The sequence below is a fragment of the Mytilus californianus genome, unplaced genomic scaffold (genome assembly GCF_021869535.1).
Source record: "Mytilus californianus isolate M0D057914Y unplaced genomic scaffold, xbMytCali1.0.p SCAF_5, whole genome shotgun sequence".
NCBI lineage: Eukaryota > Metazoa > Mollusca > Bivalvia > Mytilida > Mytilidae > Mytilus > Mytilus californianus.
In genome coordinates this window covers 11,622,968-11,646,289 of record NW_026262701.1, presented here as the reverse complement: position 1 = coordinate 11,646,289, position 23,322 = coordinate 11,622,968, and the positions used below count along the sequence as shown (strand labels likewise).

Below are 23,322 nucleotides of genomic sequence, written 5' to 3'. Positions count from 1 at the left end.
CATTAGGAAATCTTACAACATCCCTCATCTTTATATGTCATTAAGCTACACAAACAAAGCTAAATGAAATGAATAGAGAAAATAAATATGAAGAAAATGTTTAAGTGTTGATATGGCATTGATATCGTTGACATCTGAAAACAGACGAACCAGGAGACACTAAATTGATATAAGAAGATGTGGTATGAGTGCCAATGAGACAACTCTCCATCCAAGTCACAATTTGTAAAAGTAAACCATTATAGGTCAAAGTACGGCCTTCAACACGGAGCCTTGGCTAACACCGAACAGCAAGCTATAAAGGGCCCCCAAAATGACTAGTGTAAAACCATTCAAACAGGAAAACCAACGGTTTAATCTATATAAAAAACGAGAAACGAGAAACACTTATGAACCACACCAACAAACGACAATCACCGAACATCAGGTTCCTGACTTAGGACAGATGCAAACAAATGTAGCGGGATTATACGTTTTAATAGGAGCCAACCTTCACCCTACCTGAAACAATAGTGAAACATCACAACATAGAAAGACACACTATAAAATATCAATTGAAATGGCTTAACTCAATCAAAAGACATATTAACAAAAACAAGTGAACATACACTGAACGAATAAATTTGATCTATGACACAATGTAAATACAAAATTAATAAAACAAGGGGTTTAGACTTAGAACAATATCAGAAAGACAACCATAACCTTGGACAAAATGCCGCCAAATAAAATAACGTTCACAGGTAAATAAAAATAATTTTGTTGTAAGGTATACATGGAGTACGGAAATAATTAAAAAAAAAAATAATTTTGTTGTTCCTAGTATGAGAACAAAAGTGAAAATTTATCGTCATACTAAACACTTATCAAAGGTGGTATATATAAAAAAAATAGTGAGACTAGATATAACACTGAATAAGTAAACATTAAATAACAAAAATACATTACAAATTGTATCAACAGGTCAAATTAACACGAAAGTACGATTTGAGAGTACTCGCAGTTACTGAAAGCTAGTTAAAAGCCAAAAACAATTAATAATAAAAAATCATGCATCAGAGACTAAAATCAACTAAAACACATCCCAGGGATTTAGTGTTTTAACGTCATGAACAGTCAAAGAAGACATGACTTGTGCAATGCCAAAATAAAAGTATCGACAGGCAGTAGGATAGTTAGGAGTTAACCTGAGTGTTTATAAATATGTATAATGTAATATATAGATAGAGTAATCTCTATATAGAAAATGAACGCGGATGTGTATTTATACATCCCAATAAACTGTTATCACAGAGATATGTCTCGCTTTTTTGTAATTTTTATTATGCAAATGTTGAAATTAAAATGGCAATACTTAACAAGTTAGGCTAATATTCAAAGTCAATGAACCATGACTGAGGTACATGGCTAAACCATCTCCATGTAAATGAGATGCGCCAATGCTAATACAACTGCATACCAATATCATTGACTTATTATAAGTTGTTCCCTTTAAACAAACATAAACACAAACATTAACTTGAAAACTATGTAAAAGTTTCAAAGTCAATAAAGAATAAATAAACCATGAAGAGGGGATGGAGCTATATAATCTCCATGGAAACGATACTTACAAATGCCAATAAATTTGCATACCAAATATCATTGACTTAATTAACATTAGCAGTTCATCTTAAACTGATCTTATCACAAACTAATACATGTAAACTAAGCAAAAGTTTCACAGTCAATAGGCCATGACTGAGGGGAGGAGGCCAAATATTCTCCATTGAAATGAGATGTGCTAATGCTTATACAACTGAATACCAATTAACATTGGCCTACCACTAATGGTTCCCCTTGAACTGACCTAATCACAAACTAATACATGCTAACTAAGCAAAATTTTCAAAGTCAATAGACCATGACTAAGGGGGCTGAGCCAGATAATCTCCATGGAAATGAGATGTGCCAATGCTTATACAACTGCATACCAAATATCATTGACCTAGCACTAATGGTTCCCCATAAACTGACCTAATCAAAAACTAATACATGTAAAATAAGCAAAAGTTTAAAAGTCAATAGACCATTACTAAGAGGGCAGGGCCAAATAATCTCCATGGAAATGAGATGTGCCAATGCTAATACAACTGTATACTAAATATTATTGACCTACAACTTGTGGTTCACCACAAACTAGGCCTAATCACAAACTAATACATTGTTGACGCCGCCGCCGCCGCCGACGACGACGACGCCGAAAACAGCATAATTATGTCTCGCTTTTTGACTCCGTCAAGCGAGACAAAAAACCCTTTGAAAAGAATACAAATTTAGTTATGTTTTAATTTGATGATGACAAAATCGATATTTGTGCCAATGTAAACTATATTCAAAGATCTTATTACAACATTGGTAAGATAACCTTTATTAATAAGTTTGCTTATTACATTGGTAGCAATGAATTACATTGATTTCCCAGTCAAATAAAAACCGATAATTTCACATGTGAATTAAACGTGGTTATTTCACTCTCTGACGTCATACAACAATAGGCGTTGTCAAGACGTCGATAACGTCGGATCAAAACAAATTGTGAATGCGTAGAAAAAAGATATAGTTCCTTACATTTTCTACATTAATTTCATTAAAAAAAGCCATTTGCCAATGTAATAAAAAGAATAACTAATCAAAGAATTCAAATATCGAAAAATATTCAACTCGTGACCGAACAACACTGATAATTAACTCATGCGCTACGCGCATTCGTGAATTAATGTGTTGTTCGGTCACTCGTTGAATATTTTTCTCTATTTGAATTCTTCGATTAGTTATTCTATAATTAAAGGTTTGATGAGTTTACACGGATCACATAGTGATTTCCGCGCTTTTAGTACAATATTACCGTAAAATTTAGGATGTGAAATACCGTTTTTAATAAGTTTTCTACAGGTACAGCGAAATTTACTAATCAAATCTTTGTATCCATGAAAGAATTTAGTAAAAGTTTTAAGTTATTTATGGTAACAAATTGTCTACATTTATAACTGTAGTAGAAAGAAATTTGGAACAAAATTTGTCGATATCGACACCTTAAAACAGACGCACCAAGAAAAAACTAAATTTTCTATAAAAATACCTGTAGTAGATACATAATTTGTCGATATCGACTCGATGTCATCGATAACGTCGATATCGACATCTTAAACAGACGAACCTGGAGAAACTATATTGTCGATATACATAACTGTAAAACAGTTAGACATTTGGAACATAGTTTGTCGATATCGACTCGATGTCGTCGATATGATACAGAAGAACCAGGAGAAACTAGGTATGTCCAAGACACAATGTTGTTTCGATATCGACAAATTATGATCCAAATGCAGTAATCATGATATTTTGATATGTACATTAAAATTATTCTTTTTTCAACACTAATACTTGGACTAAGGTCAATATCAACCGTCTCGGCCTTATTTATTTACGCAACAAAAAAAACGAAAAACAAATATGATAACAGAAACAAACGACAACGACTGATTTGCAGGCTCCTTACTTGGGCAAGTCACACACATAATGTTGAGGGGTTAAACATGTTTACGGGCGACAAACCACCCCCTAACCTGCCACAGTGTTTTAACAGCACAACATAAAAATCTAGAGTGCACACGCTGAAATGTATCTCCTGTTTTACTGACCATTAATTTTACGCTGAAAGTCTTAAAGATAAAGGTTTTACTACAAGCATCACATAAACTAAACATTTTTAAAGATCCATGAAAATGAGGTGAAGGTCAGATGAAACCAGCCAGTCTGACATGTTACCCTTACAATCAGTCCATACACCACATTTAGTTGACCTACTGCTTATAGTATCATAGAAACGGTCTAATCACGTAACTTTAACCTTTATCACTGATCCATATAATGATGTCAAGGTCAGGCGTAGTCTGTCTGACGGACACGTAGACATTGTAAGCACGGTAAGGAACCCATATACCAAATATAGATATCCTATTTCCCTTAATTATTGAGAAATTTACATGACAAAAAACAATAATTTGTGTTCAAGCAGTCGCTGAACCATGAAAATGAGGTCAAGGACAATGGACATACGACAGACGGAAACTGCGTAACATAAGATATCTGTATACAAGGTATGAAGCATCTAGGTCTTCTACCCTCTGAAATATAAAGCTTTATACAAATAGTTTACATCGCCGCTGCCGCCGTCGCCAGAAAGTAAACCCTATGTCTCGCATACTACGACGAAATCGAAGGCGAGACAAAAACAATAAATATCAGTTGGAAAAGACCGAACTCATCAGATCGATACAAAACAAAACACTAACAAAAACAATAAATACACAAACTACCGATCTGAGAGTACTCTACGTTACTGAAAGCTATTTCAAAGCTTAAAACAATTAATTAAATAATCATATACCCAAGACGAAATATAAACCAGAACACAATCATCCAATGGTTTTTGTGTACGTCTAAGTATTCTTCCATGCTCTAACCATTCGAATGTCGCTAGTTTACTTATTGGTAATTGTGCGTAAAACAAACGCCGCGCGTAACGTAAGTTTTTATCCTTTGTATTTACGTAAATTCTATAACGTATTCATTTTGAGATAGACGTTGCTGTATTTACCGTGGAGATGATATATAATGATGAAAATGAGGTAACGGTCAGATGATACCTGCTAGACAGACATGTACACTTTACAATCATTTCATACACCAAATATAGTTGACCTATTGCTTATAGTACTTGAAAAACAGACCAAAACACAAAAAACTAAGCATTGACCAATGAACCATGAAAATGAGGTCAAGGTAAGATGAAACCTGCCAGACTGACATGTACCAATTACAATCATTCCTTACACCACATATACTAGTAGTTTACCTACTGCTTATAGTATTTGAGAAACGGACCTAATCACGTAACTTTAACCTTTATCACTGATCCATGAAATATGATCGAGGTCAGGTGAACCCTATCTGGCGGACATGCAGACGTTGCAAGGAACCCATATACCAAATATAGTTATCCTATTACTCATAATAAATGAGAAATTCACATGATCAAAAACCTGTATTTTTTTTTCAAGCAGTCGCTGAACCATGAAAATTAGGTCAAGGACAGACGAAAACTTCGTAACATAAGGAATCTGCGTTACAAATTATGAAGCATCCAGGTCTTCTACCTTCTGAAATATAAAGCTTTATACAAATAGTTTACGCCGCCGCCGCCGCCGCCGCCGGATACTAGTAGTTATACCTAAGTCTCGCATACTACGACTTTCGTCGCAGGCGAGACAAAAACCAGTCTGCTTAAAATACAGATCATGTGTCCAAGCTTCGCTTACAAGGATCTGACAATTCTCTGTTCACCTTTCTGTTATACAGATCTTTCGGAACCCTCTGGTTTTCTCGTAATGATACACAGCTTCAAATATTTGAAGGCTGAAATTTCATTGGCTGATGTTATAATTATCAGAACAGAAAGTAGAATGGAGTGTTGTCAGATCCTTGTAAGCGAAGCTTGGACACAGGATTTGTATTTTAATTAGATTGGATAAAAACCAGATAATCTATACTTTGCTTACTATGTGGTATGGGTTTTGCTCATTGTTAAAGGCCGTACGGTGACCTATAATTGTTAACTTCCATGTCATTTAGTCTCTGGTGGAGAGTTGTCTCATTGGCAATCATACCACATCTTCTTATTTTCATATTTGCGGCTTTTTGTACATGCATTCTACATACATAAGATCTAGTTCACATTTAATTAATTGTAAACATGTATTTGGATGCCACAAGTATTATATTTTTGAATATTCAGATGCAGTTCAAAAAGTTATAAATGCATACCAAGTTTCTTATCCAAACAAACACAAAATTACGTATCTTTCGCCTTAAATTGGATTTTCAGAACGAAACTTCAACACAAATGAAAACTTATGGTCAATATTTTATATACATTCCGGCTGCGTATCTTCACAATTTATTTTAGACATCTTTCTACTCTTAAGACATGTCTCGTCATAGTAAAGGTAAGACTTCATGACACTTGTGTTCATTTGTACTCTTTAATGACTCTTAAATGGCATGTTATCTTCAGAAAATTGATGCATCCAAGTAACTCAATGGGCTATTATAACCTCAAGCACTTTAACTGGTACAATAAATATGTTTAAACCATGAGAACGAACGAATGGTCAAAAGAACTATAAAATTTCTTGGTCTTAGGTCACTAACAAATTCGAACTGACTCGATTAAATGGTTACGTCACTGTGGGAGAAAATGTCAATGCTGAGTTAGCAACCCGTCTACATATAGTTTTAAAAGACTGTGAATAATTTAAAGAGGGACCGTCAAAAGTCTTAATCAATTATTGTAAAATTTTTAGTTTGAGTTTGTAAAACCGAGCAAATTATAAAATAAAGATATGTGTCGCTTAAAACAATGATTATATGGATCATTAAAACAAAATCATTAAAAAAAAACAAGATCTTATAATATTTTTACAAATGTGTACACTATATGGTATCATTTAAGGATCGAAATCAACAAAAGTTCGATGCTGTTTTTTAATATTTTTTTTTTTGGGGGGGGGGGGGGTGATCGTGTTGCTCAGTCTAGTTTTCTTGGTGTATTGTTTTGTGGACAGTTTCTTTTTTCGTCGCTATTTGTTGTTTGCCATGGTATTGTTGCTATCTCTTTTACTTATTGATTTTCCTTTACCATTTTCTGCTCTCCCCCTGGCAGTAGGAACAGTTCTCATCATAAAAATAAGGTGAGGTATGATTGCCAATGAGACAACTATCCACCAAAGTTCAAATGAAGTGGATGTAAGCAATCATAGGCAACCGTACGGCCTTCAACATATGTACATATAATTAGTACTATATGGATTCATTGTCCATCACAATGTCCATCACAATGAATCCATATAGTACTAATCATTGTTGCATATTTAATACAAAGACTTGATAAAAACGTAACCGGGTCACTTTCCTACGGAAGCGTATTAGCGCCACACAACTTTATTTTTTAATATTTCTTCCAATGTTTGCGTTATAACGCAAACCTTTGCGATATAACGCAAACCTTTGCGAAATAACGCAAACATTTGCGATATAACGCAAACATTTGCGATATAACGCAAACCTTTGCGTTATAACACAAACTTTTGCGAAATAACGCAATCATTTGCTTTATCTTATTTCTTATTTATGATTCAAAGGAAGCAGCAGTTATAAATGGAGAAGGCTGCATATATTAAAATGTATCCTCCTTTGTACTCATTGCAAAGTAAAATGCTTGAATATTTAGAACATATCATTGACTAATAATGAGAAGGATAATAGATATAAGAAGATGTGGCATGAATGTCAATGCCGGAGACAACTCTCAGTCCAAGTAACAATTTCTAAAAGTAAACCATTATAGGTCAAAGTACGGTCTTGAACACTGAGCCTTGGCCCAAACCTAACAGCAAGTTATAACGGGTCCCAAAAATTATATACATTATAATACATATATATATTTTACAAAGAAAATTGAGTAAATTGAAGTTATATCGAAGAATATAAAAAAATCAACTCTGCTAATACAGCTATAGCCAAATATAAATATACTTCCAAAGTAAGCTCTCGTTTGAGGATTGTGTAAGGTTGGTTAGATCCAAACAAGCTACCTTTTTGCAATAAAATGAAGATGTTTTATTATTAAAATTATGTTCTCTCCATTCAAATTTCTACCCAAGCATCTTAAAAGTTACTTCACTATATTGAAATGGAAATTCTATGACTTTCTATCAAAGAATCTTTATCATATTCTGAGATTTAAAAAAACGATTTCTTGCATCAAAATTGTAAAAAAAATGTTTCTTTATTAATAATTCATTTTAAAGCAGAAAGATCATTTTGTCTATTTGACTTGCAAGTTTCACAATTGTATGACATTATTTTTGCTCTTTCAATTAAAATATGCCTATACCATATCTATTTTCTTGTTAAATTATATACTTTTCTGATGCAAAAAATCATTCTTAGTTTATGTATAATGGCACTTCAAGTATTCCCTTATTCCTATGCATATTTATTATTATGATTTGGCATTGTATTTATGGTTCTTTTCTTATCTAAAATCACAACCGAAATTAATGACAGACGGACATATATACAAAACTTAATGAATATTTGAAATCAAGATGTTTGCGTTATAACGCAAAGGTTTGCGTTATTTCGCATAGGTTTGCGTTATATCGCAAATGTTTGCGTTATTTCGCAAATGTTTGCGTTATATGGGGTCAAGGCCATATCACAAACTCACTAATAAGCACAAGTTTCGTTGGGTCATTATGCAGAGTAATGCAACTCCTTCAAAACCTTTAAATTGGTAATGTAAGCATTAAACAATACTACGGCTAGTTGATGGTCTCTAGATTACAAGCCCCGTCAAGACTTCTAATCTAATGCATTAGAGTTACCTAGGTGAAAAAAAGAATTAAGATACCTGAAACTGTTTCATAAATGGAGGAGTCGGGTAAGTGTCAACAAGGAAGCAACTAAACAGAACATCGTGAAGTAAAACTGATTTCCAGATGGAAAAGTGTCTTTCCCTAATGGCGAGGTTAAAAACATCAAATTGTACGGTTATATTCGTGACTACTATAACATACTAGTATCAGGTTATATATAAAAACATAAATAGACAAAATATTACATGATAACAATATAAACACCAGTTTATCAAATATGGACACAATTATATCCATACTAATTAGTCTGAAGACTCATCACTGTTCTCTGAAGCTCTAGATTCTACGTTCGAAGTTTGAGAAATGTCACACTGGCTATTGGTTTGCAATTCATCATTCCCGCAGAATATGGATACGTCTGATTGGTTGATCTTGCCATCTGCCAAAGACATAGATTGGTGTATTCGGACACATTCTATCGAAAAATGACTCATCTTATGGCTCTCTGAAGAAAACGATCTCTGTAAAGATCTATCTGATGTAAACATGGGAGGCGCTGATTTGTAAGACACTGAAGAAGACTTTAATCTGGTTACCGTGCTAGAAAAACAAGACAATTCATGCACATTGGTTGTTTGTGATTGGTTACTTTGATAATCGACAGTTGATTCTGACAGTGTTTGAGAATCAGTGCGAGAGTGAGTGTTGGAGCTGTCACTTGATACCTGAACAGACAAGGATGATGACTGTAATCTGGCCACAACACTAGAAAAACAAGACGATTCCGATACAATGGTTTTTTGAGATTGGCTTTTTTGACAGTTGACAGTTGAATGCGACAAGGATTGAAAATCGGTGCGAGAATCAGCATCGGAGCTTGATGTATGTGGAGACATTCCTATGGTATCGTCAACATTAACTTTGACATAATCCTGAAAACAACTACTCACTGATGATGAAGCATCACGTGCAATGGACAGATGGTTTCCTGACCCGTCATCTAGAGGACCGCTCTCCAGAGTAACATCATCGTTGGACAAAGTGTCTTTTGACCGGTCAGTTACATGACCACTCTCCAGAGTAATACCATTGTTGGACAAAGTGTCTTTTGACCTGTCATCTACATGACCGTTCTCCAGAGTAATATCATCGTTGGACAAAGTGTATTTTGATCGGTCAGTTACATGATCACTCTTCAGAGTAATAACATCCTCGTTGGACAAAGTATATTCTGACCTGTCATCTTCAAGATCGCTCTGCAGAGAAACATCATCGTTTTTCAAAATAGCTGATAACCCTAAAACATCTTCAAACTTATTGATGACTGTTTTCAATTGTCCAGTATTATTACAGTGCGTAACCGTTTTTCTACTCTGTGGTGCTTGTTTTGACTGTCCCTTTTTGCTAACTAGTTCAGTCACAAAAGAAGAGTTTCTACTTGGTTTAGGGAAGCGGCCATATTTGCGGACGTTGGGGTAAGGAGTTGGTACTCGCCGGATAATTTCAACACTTTCCTCCTTTTCATTGGGACTGGTGTTTTCAATAGTATCTGGGCATATATTGTGGGATGATTTGGACTCCTTCACATTTGATTCGACCGAGAAACTGTTAAAATACTTTGAAGGTGATAATTCCGGAGCACTTGGCGAGTGACGAATAGGTTTCCCCTCGTCAGTACTATTTTCGTCATAGACAACCTCCTTATCGCTGCATCTGGATACATTATCTTCTACTTTAGTGTAAAGATTATTGTTTATCTCTTGCGTTGATTTAACATCACATAAATATGACATGTATTTATCAGCACACAGGATTTTTTCTTCTTGAAGTTGGACTTTGTCATGTAAGAACTTCAGCATAGTGTCCTGTGCCTTTCTATCTCGTCTGTAAGCTGCTAAAACCCTGGCTGTAGCAAGAAAATATGCATTCATTATGTCATATATCCTGAAAAAGAAGAAAATAAAATGCTTCAAGATTTATCCGCAAAACTCTCCATTTTAAAAGGTATTCTATGAACATTTCGTGCTGATGTGTATGGTGTAAGAAGACCCTGGTGATAAAAACAATAAAAACGGGACTATATATAAGACGGTGCTTTACTCTTTACAATCAAATCAGAAGCATTTTCTATATGGCAACAATCAGTTTTCAACAATAGATAAGTGTGTATACCAAACAAATTATTAATATCGATGTCTAAATCGTCCGAATCTTGACATGTAGTATATCTATCAAATAACTTTCATTAACCAAAGTGCCTTTTAAAAGACCGATAAATACTGAGATATGAATAGAGTCACCAATGGCGAGTTCCCAGACTTCGGACAGGCAAATTGACATGTGATGGCCTAAACTAGTCTTTAAGTACAAAATTTTCATTCTGACATTTAATTTCAACATATTTAACTGAAGGCGTTTCAACGGCTTTGAACGTAAATCATATATTTATAAATCACAATTTTAAGTGATTTCCTGCAAGATAATTAACACTGTTCCGAAGGAAATGAATTAAAATGCTGTCAACTTACTGGTCCTCCATGTAACCTTTGTCTTTCATGGCTTGCATATCAATTTTTCCGTTGTCATCGATGAAAGTTTCAACCTCTTGCCTTAAAGCAGTTTCGTCGCTAGGAATCTCAAGCACTCCCATTGCTAATGGTTAAATCTGGGCAAAAACAAATCAATAAATAGTGAAGTTATACTCTCCATGCAAACATTTTTTTTATTTTTATTAATTTATACTATTTCCAATCATATGTTTCGTGGTCAATACGTTATATTTATGGACATAAGAAGTCCATATTGACCTTGGTCTATGGTATAATGTGCTGACCTATGTCAAACAAGGAGCAGCAACTCTCAAGTTTATTCGGGACTCGACAGGACTTTTATCAATTTGCATTTTGTACAACTTCATTGTTTCGTTATAAACTGACAGACTTAGTAGTTTCGTCGTACAGCGTTCCAAGAAAAAAGAATGCCCACATGGACTGCAGGGGGTCGTCGGTTCGACCTCCGACCGGGTCAAACAAAAGACTTGTTTTACAATTGGTATTTATTACTTCTCGGCTTAACATGCAGCTTTTTACGTTGAAGAGCGAAGATTGCAGTCGGCTCGGATTAATAAGATTAATATAAGCGGACAGGGCGACATGTATTCCTCTGAATGTGACTTTGTGATCAACTATCACGTTCAAAATATGAATCAGACCGGCTTGTGGTTCTAACACAAAGTAGAGTTTTTTTCATATTACATTTACATTTGCATGTAATAATTATGGCATAAATAAATAAAATATTGACACAGAGATATGCCTCGCCTGTATGAAATTTTTGACAGTATAATGCGGATGGCAATATATACTAATTGGATATGTAAACTATGCAAAACATAAGTCAATGAACCGTGACTGCAGGGTTCACAGGCGAATAATCTCAGTGGTAATGAAAAAGTATGCCCAATGCTAGTACAAATACATACCAGCACAACCAAGTCTCACATTGGTCGACTTCTTTTGGCGAAACATGCAAAAACCAATCCATCTATCTATGTTATGAAATAAGATGGTGAAGTGACATCTCTTGTATTTTTATATACAGAGGTTTGATATTGAATAGAAAACTATACCTGTTGTGTTTTCTTCCAGAAGGAACACCGTATCACCAGAATATAACTCTTACATTTTCTCTTCATAAGATTTATTGGTCATTAAAATATCATACAGAGGAACAACTATGAAGAAAACAAATTATAAGTGAGGTTAACACATGTCCCTTGGGTAGGTTTAACAAAAGTCTCCTAAGAGTCTGCGGCTCTTTTCACAAAAAATCTTAAGAGTAAAAATATTCGCAAGTCATACACATTGCAGTATAGCTATTGATCAATTTTAATCGTAAGATTTTTTGTGAAAAGAGTCGCTGAATCGCTGACCTGGCAAACATATGGCATTTTGATATTTATGTTCACCTTTGTTGCAAATGGTTACATTCACTTACTTGTAGATATTATCTAGCTGATCATTCTTGCTGTTTCTCTATATCTGTTATAGTTTTCAAGATTAGAAAGTATACAATCTGTTTGCAAAAAGAGTGAACATAGTCATTTAAGGGTAATAATTCTTACAGAAGTCAATTGACAATTTCGGTGATGTTGAATTATTTGTAGATCTTATCTGACCGATCGTTGGTTCTCTCTATTTGTTATACATGGTAGTTTTCAGGAAAAAGAGCCAAAACGTAAACAACAATCATTGCGAAACTTGTATTATTTGCAGATCTTGATTTGCTGATTATTATTTTGTTGCTGTTTACACTTGCTCTCTATTGGTATAGTTTTCTAAAACGTAAGAAATGGATGATCTACTAGGTTTTTTAGGAAAAATTGCCTAAAATGTGAACAAATGGAGATAACTTGTACTCCAAGGACAGCATCTTCTATAAGGCGACGTCGATCTTCGGTTATGCTTACCTATTTGTAGATATCGGTTCGCTGATTATTTTGTTTACTGTATATAGTTTCTCTCTAACTATTATCGTTTTCAGGATGATCGCCAAAAACGCAATAAATCATCGGGATTCGAATTGTCAATTATTGGCAATTGAATCTTTAAAGGAGCCGATTAACAATGCACTCGCTAAAATGTCTCACCTGCTTTACAGACCATTGGTTTTATATTCATAGTCCTAAATATAAATTTTGACTACACGTATCACATAAACTTAAAATGAAACAAGAAAATGAAGTCAAGGTCAGATAAACCAAGTCAGAAATAGTGTACACCTTCCAATCATTCCATACACCGAATACTGTTGACCTATTGCTTATAGTATACAAGAAACAGACCAAACCTTGAAAACTTTATATTGACTAATGAACCATGAAAATGAGGTCAAGGTCAGATGAACCCTGCAAGACAGACATGTACACCTTACAATCATTCCATGCATCAAATATAGTTCACATATTGCTTATAGTTTCAGAAAAAGAGACCAAAACACAAAACTTAACATTGAGCAATGAACTGTGAAAATGAGGTCAAGGTCAAATAAAATCTGCCAGACAGACATATACACCTTACAATCATTCCATACACCAGATCTAGTTGACCTATTGCTTATAGTTTAAGAAAAATAGACCAAAACACAAAAACTTAACATTGAGCAATGAACTGTGAAAATGAGGTCAAGGTCAAATAAAATCTACCAGACAGACATATACACCATACAATCATTCCATACACCAGATATAGTTAACCTATTGCTAATAGTTTAAGAAAAACAGACCAAAACACAAAATCTTAACATTGAGCAATGAACTGTGAAAATGAGGCCAATGTCAAATAAAACCTGCCAGACTGACATGTACATCGTAGAATATTTCCATACACCAAATATAGTTGACCTTTTGCATACGGTATAAGAAAATAAAAGGCTAAAACACAAAACTTAACTAATAACCACTGAACCATGAAAAAGAGGTGAAGGTCCGATGACACCTGCCAGTTAGACATGTTCACCTTACAATCATTCCATACACCAACAATAGTAGACCTATTGCTTATAGTATCTGAGATATGGACTTGACCACGCAAACTTAACATTGTTCACTGATCCATGAAATGAAGTCAAGGTCAAGTGAAAACTGTCTGACAGACATGGAGACCTTGCAAGGTACGCACATACCAAATTTACATTACAAATAAATCTTCAACTTTTTTTTCAAGTAGTCACTGAACCAAGAAAATGAGGTCAAGGACAATGGACATATGACAGACGGAAACTTAATAACATAAGGCATTTATATACAAAGTATGAAACATACAGGTCTACTACTTCAAAAAGTAGTTAGTTACGCCACCACCGCCTGATCACTATCCCTATGTCTCGCCTTCTGCTACAGAAGTCGTAGGCTCGACAAAAACTCTCTAGAAATGGATAATCTACTATAGTTTTTTATAATAAAAATAGCCAAAAAAGTAAACAAATCGACAAAACTTGGTAATTCAAAGGCAAACAACACTCAATCAATTCTTTATAGTAAAATATGGAGGCAAATGTCGGCAACATATATAATTGCAAAAAAGGAGCTGCGTAAATTATATTTAATGCAAATCATAATGGTTCATCTATTCAACTCGAATAGAGTGTTGTTTGCTTAATGTCCAGGGGCAAATATTTCATGAATATTCTGACATCCTATAAATCAAATTCAAATTCTTTATTAGATCCTAATCACAGTTCAAATTTTGACACATTTATTTACACGTTCAAACAACTCCTTTTCATTCCGTTCACTCTAATGTTGATTAGGTAAATACATCGCCCATTGCACCTCATCTAGCACACAAAAATCGGAGAAAAGAGAAAAATGTTAATAAGTTAAATACATCGCCCATAGCAGTTCATCTAGCTCACACAACTCAGAGTAAAGAGAAAAATGTTAATTATGTAAATACATTGCCCATAGCACCTCATCTAGCACAAAAAAATCGGAGAAAAGAGAAAATGTTAATTAGGTATATATACATCGCCCATAGCACCTCATCTAGCACACAAAAAGCGAAGAAAAGAGAAAAATGTTAAGGTTAATACATCGCCCATAGCACCTCATCTAGCACACAAAACTCGGAGTAAAAGAGAAAAATTTTAATTAAGTAAATACATCGCCCAAAGCACCTCATCTAGCACACAAAAATCAGAAAAAATACCTACCCTTACGAAAAATTGTACGTCCTTCTTCATCCCTTCTGAGACTACTGTTGTAGTAGTCTCTGATCACTTTAAAAGTTGTGCGGTAGTGTCGAATGGTAACGTCTATGACGTTAAATGTAATATCCGGTAATGAATAACCAATTCAATCTGGTTAAATTTGCTTTTACTCAACTTGGTTTGTTTAAATCAGTAACACTAAAAGGCGAAACAAAACAACACGAGTATAATTTGATCGATTGGCTTATATAAGGTGTCTACACCGAGTGCTGTCGGTATTTTCAAGTTTTGAGCTCGACGGCCTTCTGAGGATCAACCCCACGACTCCCTGCACTCGAGGCGACCACGCTGAGACTGTTTATACGCATTTGAGCAAACTTGTATCTTGACTGTAAATGTGCATATATTTCAATATATTTATTAAGTAGGGCTTGCATAACCAGTGAATAAAATGTTCAAATGATGTATCCAGATTTATTTTATCCTTTTCGCGTTTAGTTATTTAAAAAGATTGTCTCTTTTGTTCATAGTTGTGAGTCTGTTTGTTTGTATTTCATTGCTAATACTAATATCAAAACAAAGTTTGTTTTTATTTAATTATTTAAACGTGTTCTGAAACTGGGTAAATGTCACTCACACTGTTATGTGAATCTTTACAACAATTATATTTGAGGTGGGGTGGTTGTATGAAACTTGTTGCAAGGAGGCCAGATGTCTACACCATACCCCCCCTCCCCATATATTATAATCCTCCAGTGGCAGTCCAAATTTGTCTAATTTCATCCCGGTCAACATAATTTGCAAAACCTTCATATGGGCGTTTTTATTTATATTATTTTCGCTTGTCATCAACAGTGCATGAAATATTTGCCATTGGACGACGATCAAGCAACAATCAAGAAATAGAACACAACTTTTATTGACCTTGGACGATTTATAGCTTGACATATTGTATATACAACTTCCTATTGCTGAAGACCGTATGTTGCCCTCTAGATATCTTACTATTGTTGAAGACGGTATGTTACCCTCTAGATATCTTACTATTATTTATGAATAGCCCATGGCCAGATCTTGCTACTTATATTGCCATTATCAACACGTGGCTAGCATCATACACATCCTTAGCTCTTTGGATATAGCAACACAACATCCTTGCTTTTATATTAACTGCTACCATAGCAATATCGCCTTGTTAAAAAAATATATAATTGATTCTGATTGCTTCACACAGACTTTGTCCTTCTTGTATCACACATCTTTGCTTTAAGTTGCGCTATCATCACAAAACCCTACACCTACACTTTCCCATGTCTATTAGCTTAGCATTTCCTTTACCTAGTTAAAGAGTTTAAATCTCATGTTCAGCTAGCAACGCACATACTTTACTTATGTACAGCTAGAAACTTTTTTATTCTGGCGATATTTAACATCCTGTATCTTTTATATCAATAAAATCCTAGCTATACTGTATCAAGAATGCTTGACTTGAAATAGGAACAATTGTCAGTCTCAAAAGATTTCCTGAAAAAATTGAACAATACCACCTTGCCGACCACTTAACATCAATTTGTTGTCCCCTTATTCCTTAACAGGTTGAAAAGTTTCAAATCTTCTAGCATTACATGGCTTTTAATACAAGTATGAATAAACTGTTGACACAGAGATATGTTGCGCCTGTTAGCATAAAATTAAGAAAAAGACAATCTGAAGGCTTATTAATTCAGTTGCTGGACCATGATCTAGTGGGCAGGGCCTGAAAATGGTGGACAAACTGAGATGTGAAGACAGTAATGTAACTTTATAGAAAATATTGTCGTCTATTCTAAGTAGTTCCTATCAATCTAACTTAAGCAATAAACTTAACATTGAAAATTGCTAATTAATTCAAAGTAACTGGACCATGTCCTAGGGGGAGGACCTCAAAATAGTTGTCAAACTGATATGTACTAATAGTAATGCAACTTCATACAAAATATCACTGATCTATCACTAGAAGTTCTTATCAAACTGACTTAAGCAGAAAACTAAAATTTGAAAATTGCTAATTAATTGAAAGTGACTGGACCATGACTAAGAGGGAAGGGCCTCAAAATTACTTGTCAAACTGATATGAACTGATAGTAATGCAACTTCATACAAAGTATCATTAATCTATCACAAGTAGATCCTATGAAACTAACTTAAGCAGAAAACTGAGGGTTGGGATCCTGCTAACATGTTTTACCCCGCCACATTCTGTATGTATGTGCCTGTCCCAAGTCAGGAGCCTGTAATTCAGTGGTTGTCTTTTGTTTATGTGCTACATACAATGTATTTGTTTTTTTCGTTCATTTTTTGTACATAAATTAGGCTGTTAGTTTTCTAGTTTGAATTGTTTTACATTGTCATTTCGGGGCCTTTTATAGCTGAATGTGCGGTATGGGCTTTGCTCATTGTTGAAGGTCGTATGGTGACGTATAGTTGTTAATTTCTGTGTCATTTGGTCTCTTGTGGAGAGTTATCTCATTGGCGATCATACCACATCTTCTTTTTTATATTAACATTGAAAATTGTTAATTAATTCAAAGTCACTGGACCATGACCTAGGGAGCAGGGCCTCAAAATAGATGTCAAACTGATATGTACTGATAGTAATGCGACTTCATACAAAATATGATTGATCTATCACAAGTAGATCCTTTCAAACTAACTTAAGCTAATAATTCAGTCACTGGACCATGACCTAGGGGGCAGGGCCTGTCGCCAGAAAAGCAATCCCTATATCTTTTGTTCTGCGACTTTCATCGCAGGCGAGACAAAAATCTTCTCCCCGGGTGGTCTCACAAAAACCTTTGATTTCTACAAGTAGAAACCCTCTCCAATATATTGTTTGGTCTTAAAGTGAGCCAGGAAATATCACCTGCAGTGGCCTAGGAGCAAACTTTTCATTTCATTTTTTTCTTTTTCATTAAAAAAATCGCCAAAAAAGTGAGGGGGAGACATGTTTCTTCTACTCCTACCCCAATGACTTGGTCACAAAAAGCAGCATATCCATGCATTGATAATTGTATTATACAATTATTTATTTTTTATCAAATGCTGGATCCAAATGCGATGCTCTGTTGCATGTAAAAGAACCCTTGTAACAAATTTTGCACAAAGGTGGAATATTGAAAGACAAAATTTCTGTTCCTATCAAACATATGTTCTTTTACTACAACAGTCTAATTTACCTGCCCTTCATCCCATCAACCCACTGTGCAGAACTCTCCATTATTGGATCAATTGTTGTGCAGAACTCTCCATTATTGGATCAATCGTTGTGCAGAACTCTCCATTATTGGATCAATCGTTGTGCAGAACTCTTCATTATTGAATCAATCCTTGATTTGTTCTTGTCCTGAATATGTATGCAATAATTTCTGAATTTTTAGAATGTTTGATATATATAAACGAATGTTGCCAATTTTAGCAAAGTTGCTTCTATGTCTTGTATATATTAGACAGACGCTTCTCATATAAACCAATCATTATAAATTTTATTAGTTATCAGGTTAATTCTGAAAGGGAGATCATTCACCTGTTTCAGCAAAATATTGCATTGAAAGGTCATTTTAAATGGTCCAATCAATGTTTTATCCAACTTGACACATTTTTTCAAGTAAAGGAAAAAGGTAATAGACATCTTGGATTTGTGCAGGATGTAAGGTTTTTATTAGAAGTTTAGCAAAAGCTACCAATAACAATATAAACATAGATGTATTATAATCTTCCTCAACATTGATGTAACAAAAAATATAAACATAGATGTATTATAATCTTACTCAACATTGATGTAACAAAAAATATAAACATAGATGTATTATAATCTTCCTCAACATTGATGTAACAAAAAATATAAACATAGATGTATTATAATCTTCCTCAACATTAATGTAACAAAAAAGAAAAAAAAAGCAGAACAACATAAAACAGATCTTACGAAACAAGACTATGAAAGAACAACAATGTATCCATGAAATTTGAATTGCACATCAATTACGACAATCTTTACTTATATAATTGCCATGAGACATACCATCTACCACAGCTCTTCCCCACACAATGTAATTTTTATCACAGTCTATCATGTTGTGTATATCTAATTTTAATTTGTCAGTTACATATTTAACTGAAGCTTCTGCGTCACTTTCCTCAAGTATAATTTCATAGTTAAGTTTGTCAAAAGTTAAGAACTGAATGTTCCATGGTATTTCCCATGATATATAAAGTGAACAAGTTTGCTCCATGATAAGCTTACAATTGAGATTCTTAATTTCAGAAGGTGTTTCATGATATGCAGAATGTCGGATACTCTTTCCTTTATTTATGACTGTTTTGATTACATTCATGATTGCACTGATGTCTACAAAAGTGTCCTGATATATATGATAAAGCCAAGAAGGATCATCACAACATAAATGTTTGGGTACTTTCTTCTGGTTCATTATTTCCTTCTGAACTTCTGACTGTAAATGCATCAGACCTCCATGCTCGGGTGGATAATCAATATGACCGACTGTAGATTTCTGATCGGTATTTTCCCAAGAGACATAATTTATATCCATACCTTTGATGTTGGCTAATGTCTTGTATGGTGTATATTGATCAGGTGACACAGCATATGGAAAGAGTTCTATTATGAAAGACCCTGGTTTTAAAAACATGGCTAAAGTTAACAATGATCCATGCATTCCTATTATACCCTTAGCATTAGAAACAAGGGTTATCATATCTGTTAATGAATGTGTTTCACTACTTATTGTTACAACTTTCAAGGAAAATTCTTGTAAAATTGCTTGGACTAGATCATTTTCATTTATAATTTTACGATTTTCTTTCCTCGATATTAAAACTATAAAGTCTGTTAAATGCTGAGCATTGGAATCCAGATGATGTAAAATAAAGTGACTAGTAGATTTAATTTGCTGAGCATAAACTGTGGAGTCTAATATAGGGCCCTGTGGCTCAATAAACCCATAATTATACCATAAAGTATCTGTTAAAAGACCGACTATTGCACTTGAGAAACATACAAGTTCTCTGTCATCTTGTGTTTCTTTACCATATTGTGGTTCACTACCTTGTATATCTATTTTATACTGAGGTTGAGAACTTGTAAAAAGTTCATACAATGTTCTGTAATCTCCTGGAGGCCAGTCATCCATGAATACAATCTGTGCATCAAATTTATCGATAGTAGCCATCTTTGATTTCAAATTTTCAAAATGTTTCATCGTGAAATGTAAAGGCAGCAAGTCATCATGAATAACATGCATGAGATTGTCAGACTTGAAACGACTGAAAATGTAACTAGTTTTATTTATCCAACTGACACTGAATTGTGTTGAAAAGTTTTCACTGAGAAATGTAAGTGGCAGTTCATGTCCTGTGAAGTCAGCTGGAGTTGAAAGTGATGGAATCTTATTTCTGTTTAAGGAATTATATTTCATTTCATCATTGTTATAGAAAAAAACAAACAAATTTTCTTTTGGCTGATAACATAGATTTTTAAAATGGCAAACATGATGTTTAAAATTTGACTGACATGTTTCAAAAGAATTGAATTTCATGTTACTTTGAGACTCATCTGGAATTTTGTGTGTATTTGAATCTGCTTTGTTTGAATGTTCCCACTCTGCATACAGACATCTATCCTGTAAATCATCCAGCTGATAAAGAAGTTGAAAGTATTTCTTTACTAACGTTGCTATGACAGCAAACATTACAGCATGGGTTATCATGTGTAGACTCATTTTCTGTATCCTGCAAAAAAAATATCAAGCAATGAAATACATGAAATAAAGTGTGGATTTACATACTTGACAACAATCTTCACAGTCAAACTCGTGCAATATTTGAACAGATACTGTAAAACAATTTATCTTTTGCACATAATTTTTCTTTGTGTTTAGCCCTTTCTAACTGACTTCACAATAATATATTTTTACAAACTTAGTTGATGTTTTAAAGAAGAAGGTTTGATAAGGTATCTTTTTTTTAACCCTTGAGTTCAAATACATGTAACACAAAGAATTATAAATCAATGAAATAACATTCTCTGGACACTTGTAAGATATATATATCTGATTAAATGTCAGTAATGATATATTTGAGTTTTGTCAAACTATTCAAGACCTTTACAGTCTCACGCTTAACCACAGGCCCACCAGCCCAGTCTAACTTCTTGTAAAATTGCTGTTGGGCTGGTAAAAATCATCTCTACAGGCCAATAGAATCTAACTAAAATTATAGTAAAATTTAGCTTCTGGCCTGTGGATTCAAAAGTTTGTTGTGAAGACTGCCTTATTTAACAGATATATTTTGAAAGATATTAAAGTCATATGAAACTTAAAACTAAAAAAAAAATTAATATGTTTTATACTTGAATGGCTAAGTTTGACTATAAAACAAGTGTATATGAACTTTCTTGTAAAAGAAAATCCATTAAATTATCAAAATCTTCATTAATGTACTGCTATTGAATTATTGTTTTCCCGTACATTAATTCACCAATATTTTCCTGTATGCAGTGACCTTAACTACGAGACCTCTAGTTAGAACTTCTGCCAACGCACAGGGCAAGTGCGAGGGGAAAACTATGATGAAAAAATGTAAACAAAATGTGCACTGGAAGGTAAATAGTAATAACTGATTCTTAAAGAACAAATCATTTAACTTAACTGTTTAGGAAAAGTTTAATCAACAAATGAAAACGTATGGGCAATATAAAACAAAATATCATGGCTCTATCAATTCACTTATTTGTATAAAGGTGCTCGACAGGCTCTCCATTGATTGTTCATCAAAGTCACAATCCAGTAAACTTCGGCAACAAACTTGAAAATTAATTAGCTCGCGATCAACAATCACTGAATGAAATATCATTTTTCGATAAAATTAATATGTTATAGATTTGTATTTAATATCAAAAACGTGCATACATGAATTAGTTTAGTATACATGCATGCATTGGTTCAATAATTTTGATAACATTAAAATTACAAGAAACTCTTTTAATATGACTTTAAAAAAAACATGAAATGGAAGATAACTCATGTAAAAAAAAAAGTATAAAGTTTTGACAATAATTAAGTTTTTTTTGATACCTGATTTTGATCCTAAATATATGAAAACCTCTTTCTTTACTTTATTCCTATAGACTTCACACTTGTGATACACTTTATGACTCTGCCAATCATCTCTTTATACTCTTCCATTCTCTGAAAAAAAATCTTTTTTTATGAAAGACATACAACGTGAGGGTACCAAAATTGCACCAATTCTGACGGTTTTAAGTTTTGTTTGTCTATATTCTAAGAACATTTTGACAATAGTTAAGTGCTTACTATTCAGTTTGTACGAGATAGATGCCTCGAACATATTTTTATTGCTTATTTTAAAAAGTTTACTTTTTGTGGATGTCGCATGATTTAAATTTTTTCTCAGGATACTTCATTTGCTGATCGATATACAAGTGACATATTTGTGCATATTTGAATATATTTAGCCTTGTTGATAGACGTGCATAATGACAAATATAAAAATACAAATTGTTTATCCTCTAAGAGAACTTGTAAGATTCCGCTGTTTATTTTTTCAAAATAGGTGCAATTTGAATACTGTGACATTACAATACAATACAATAATTTTTTTGTCAATTAAAGCATATGGCATGGACCTACACTAGCGACTGTCTGTCGGAAAGCACCAAAGCAAGTATTATATAACCCCTTTTAAATAGGGATTCTGAGTCTTGAGCCTCAGAGACCGTCAAATCAGAAAATCACTCCTGACTCAGAATCCAAAAAGGAATTAAAGAATTATAGTGTTGAAGGAAGAGCTTTACATTCAACATGTTCAATATGTATTCCATAATCATATTAGCAGTTCGTCCCTGTCACCAAATAAACAAATTCACATGATTCAGACAATTTTGCATTTTTCAACACCTTGTAAGGCTTGTTTGTATACATGTATATCCAAAAATCCAAAGCCTTTGAACAAATTGAATTATATTTGGAATAGTTGAATAAGACGTTGCATGAACCGTACTATAATTGTTAACTGTAAAAATATATAAAGATGACATTTTTTGTTAACTATATCA

The 23,322-nt window shown here is 33.8% G+C and overlaps 2 protein-coding genes across 2 annotated transcripts; both read right to left on the bottom strand.

Annotated features, from left to right (window-relative positions):
- Positions 1–8,638: 8,638 nt before the first annotated feature.
- Positions 8,639–15,280, bottom strand: LOC127700984 (uncharacterized). Its single transcript, XM_052204737.1, has 3 exons — positions 15,195–15,280; positions 11,012–11,148; positions 8,639–10,427 (listed from the first exon to the last, which is right to left on the bottom strand). The coding sequence occupies exons 2-3, from the start codon at positions 11,131–11,133 to the stop codon at positions 8,786–8,788; spliced, it is 1,764 nt and encodes a 587-aa protein (XP_052060697.1). The 5' UTR covers positions 11,134–11,148; positions 15,195–15,280; the 3' UTR covers positions 8,639–8,785.
- A 3,633-nt stretch (positions 15,281–18,913) lies between these two features.
- LOC127701412 (protein O-linked-mannose beta-1,4-N-acetylglucosaminyltransferase 2-like) lies at positions 18,914–22,489 on the bottom strand. Its single transcript, XM_052205274.1, has 2 exons — positions 22,322–22,489; positions 18,914–20,978 (listed from the first exon to the last, which is right to left on the bottom strand). Exon 2 carries the CDS (start codon positions 20,966–20,968, stop codon positions 19,208–19,210), a length of 1,761 nt encoding a protein of 586 aa, XP_052061234.1. The 5' UTR covers positions 20,969–20,978; positions 22,322–22,489; the 3' UTR covers positions 18,914–19,207.
- Between the last annotated feature and the right edge of the window lie 833 nt (positions 22,490–23,322).

Coding starts and splice junctions, on each gene's coding strand:
- LOC127700984 (XM_052204737.1), bottom strand. CDS start 11,133: ATGGGAGTGCTTGAGATTCCTAGCGACGAAACTGCTTTAAGGCAAGAG. Junction 10,428..11,011: donor AAAGGTTACATGGAGGACCA/GTAAGTTGACAG, acceptor CTTCTTTTTCAG/GATATATGACATAATGAATG.
- LOC127701412 (XM_052205274.1), bottom strand. CDS start 20,968: ATGAGTCTACACATGATAACCCATGCTGTAATGTTTGCTGTCATAGCA.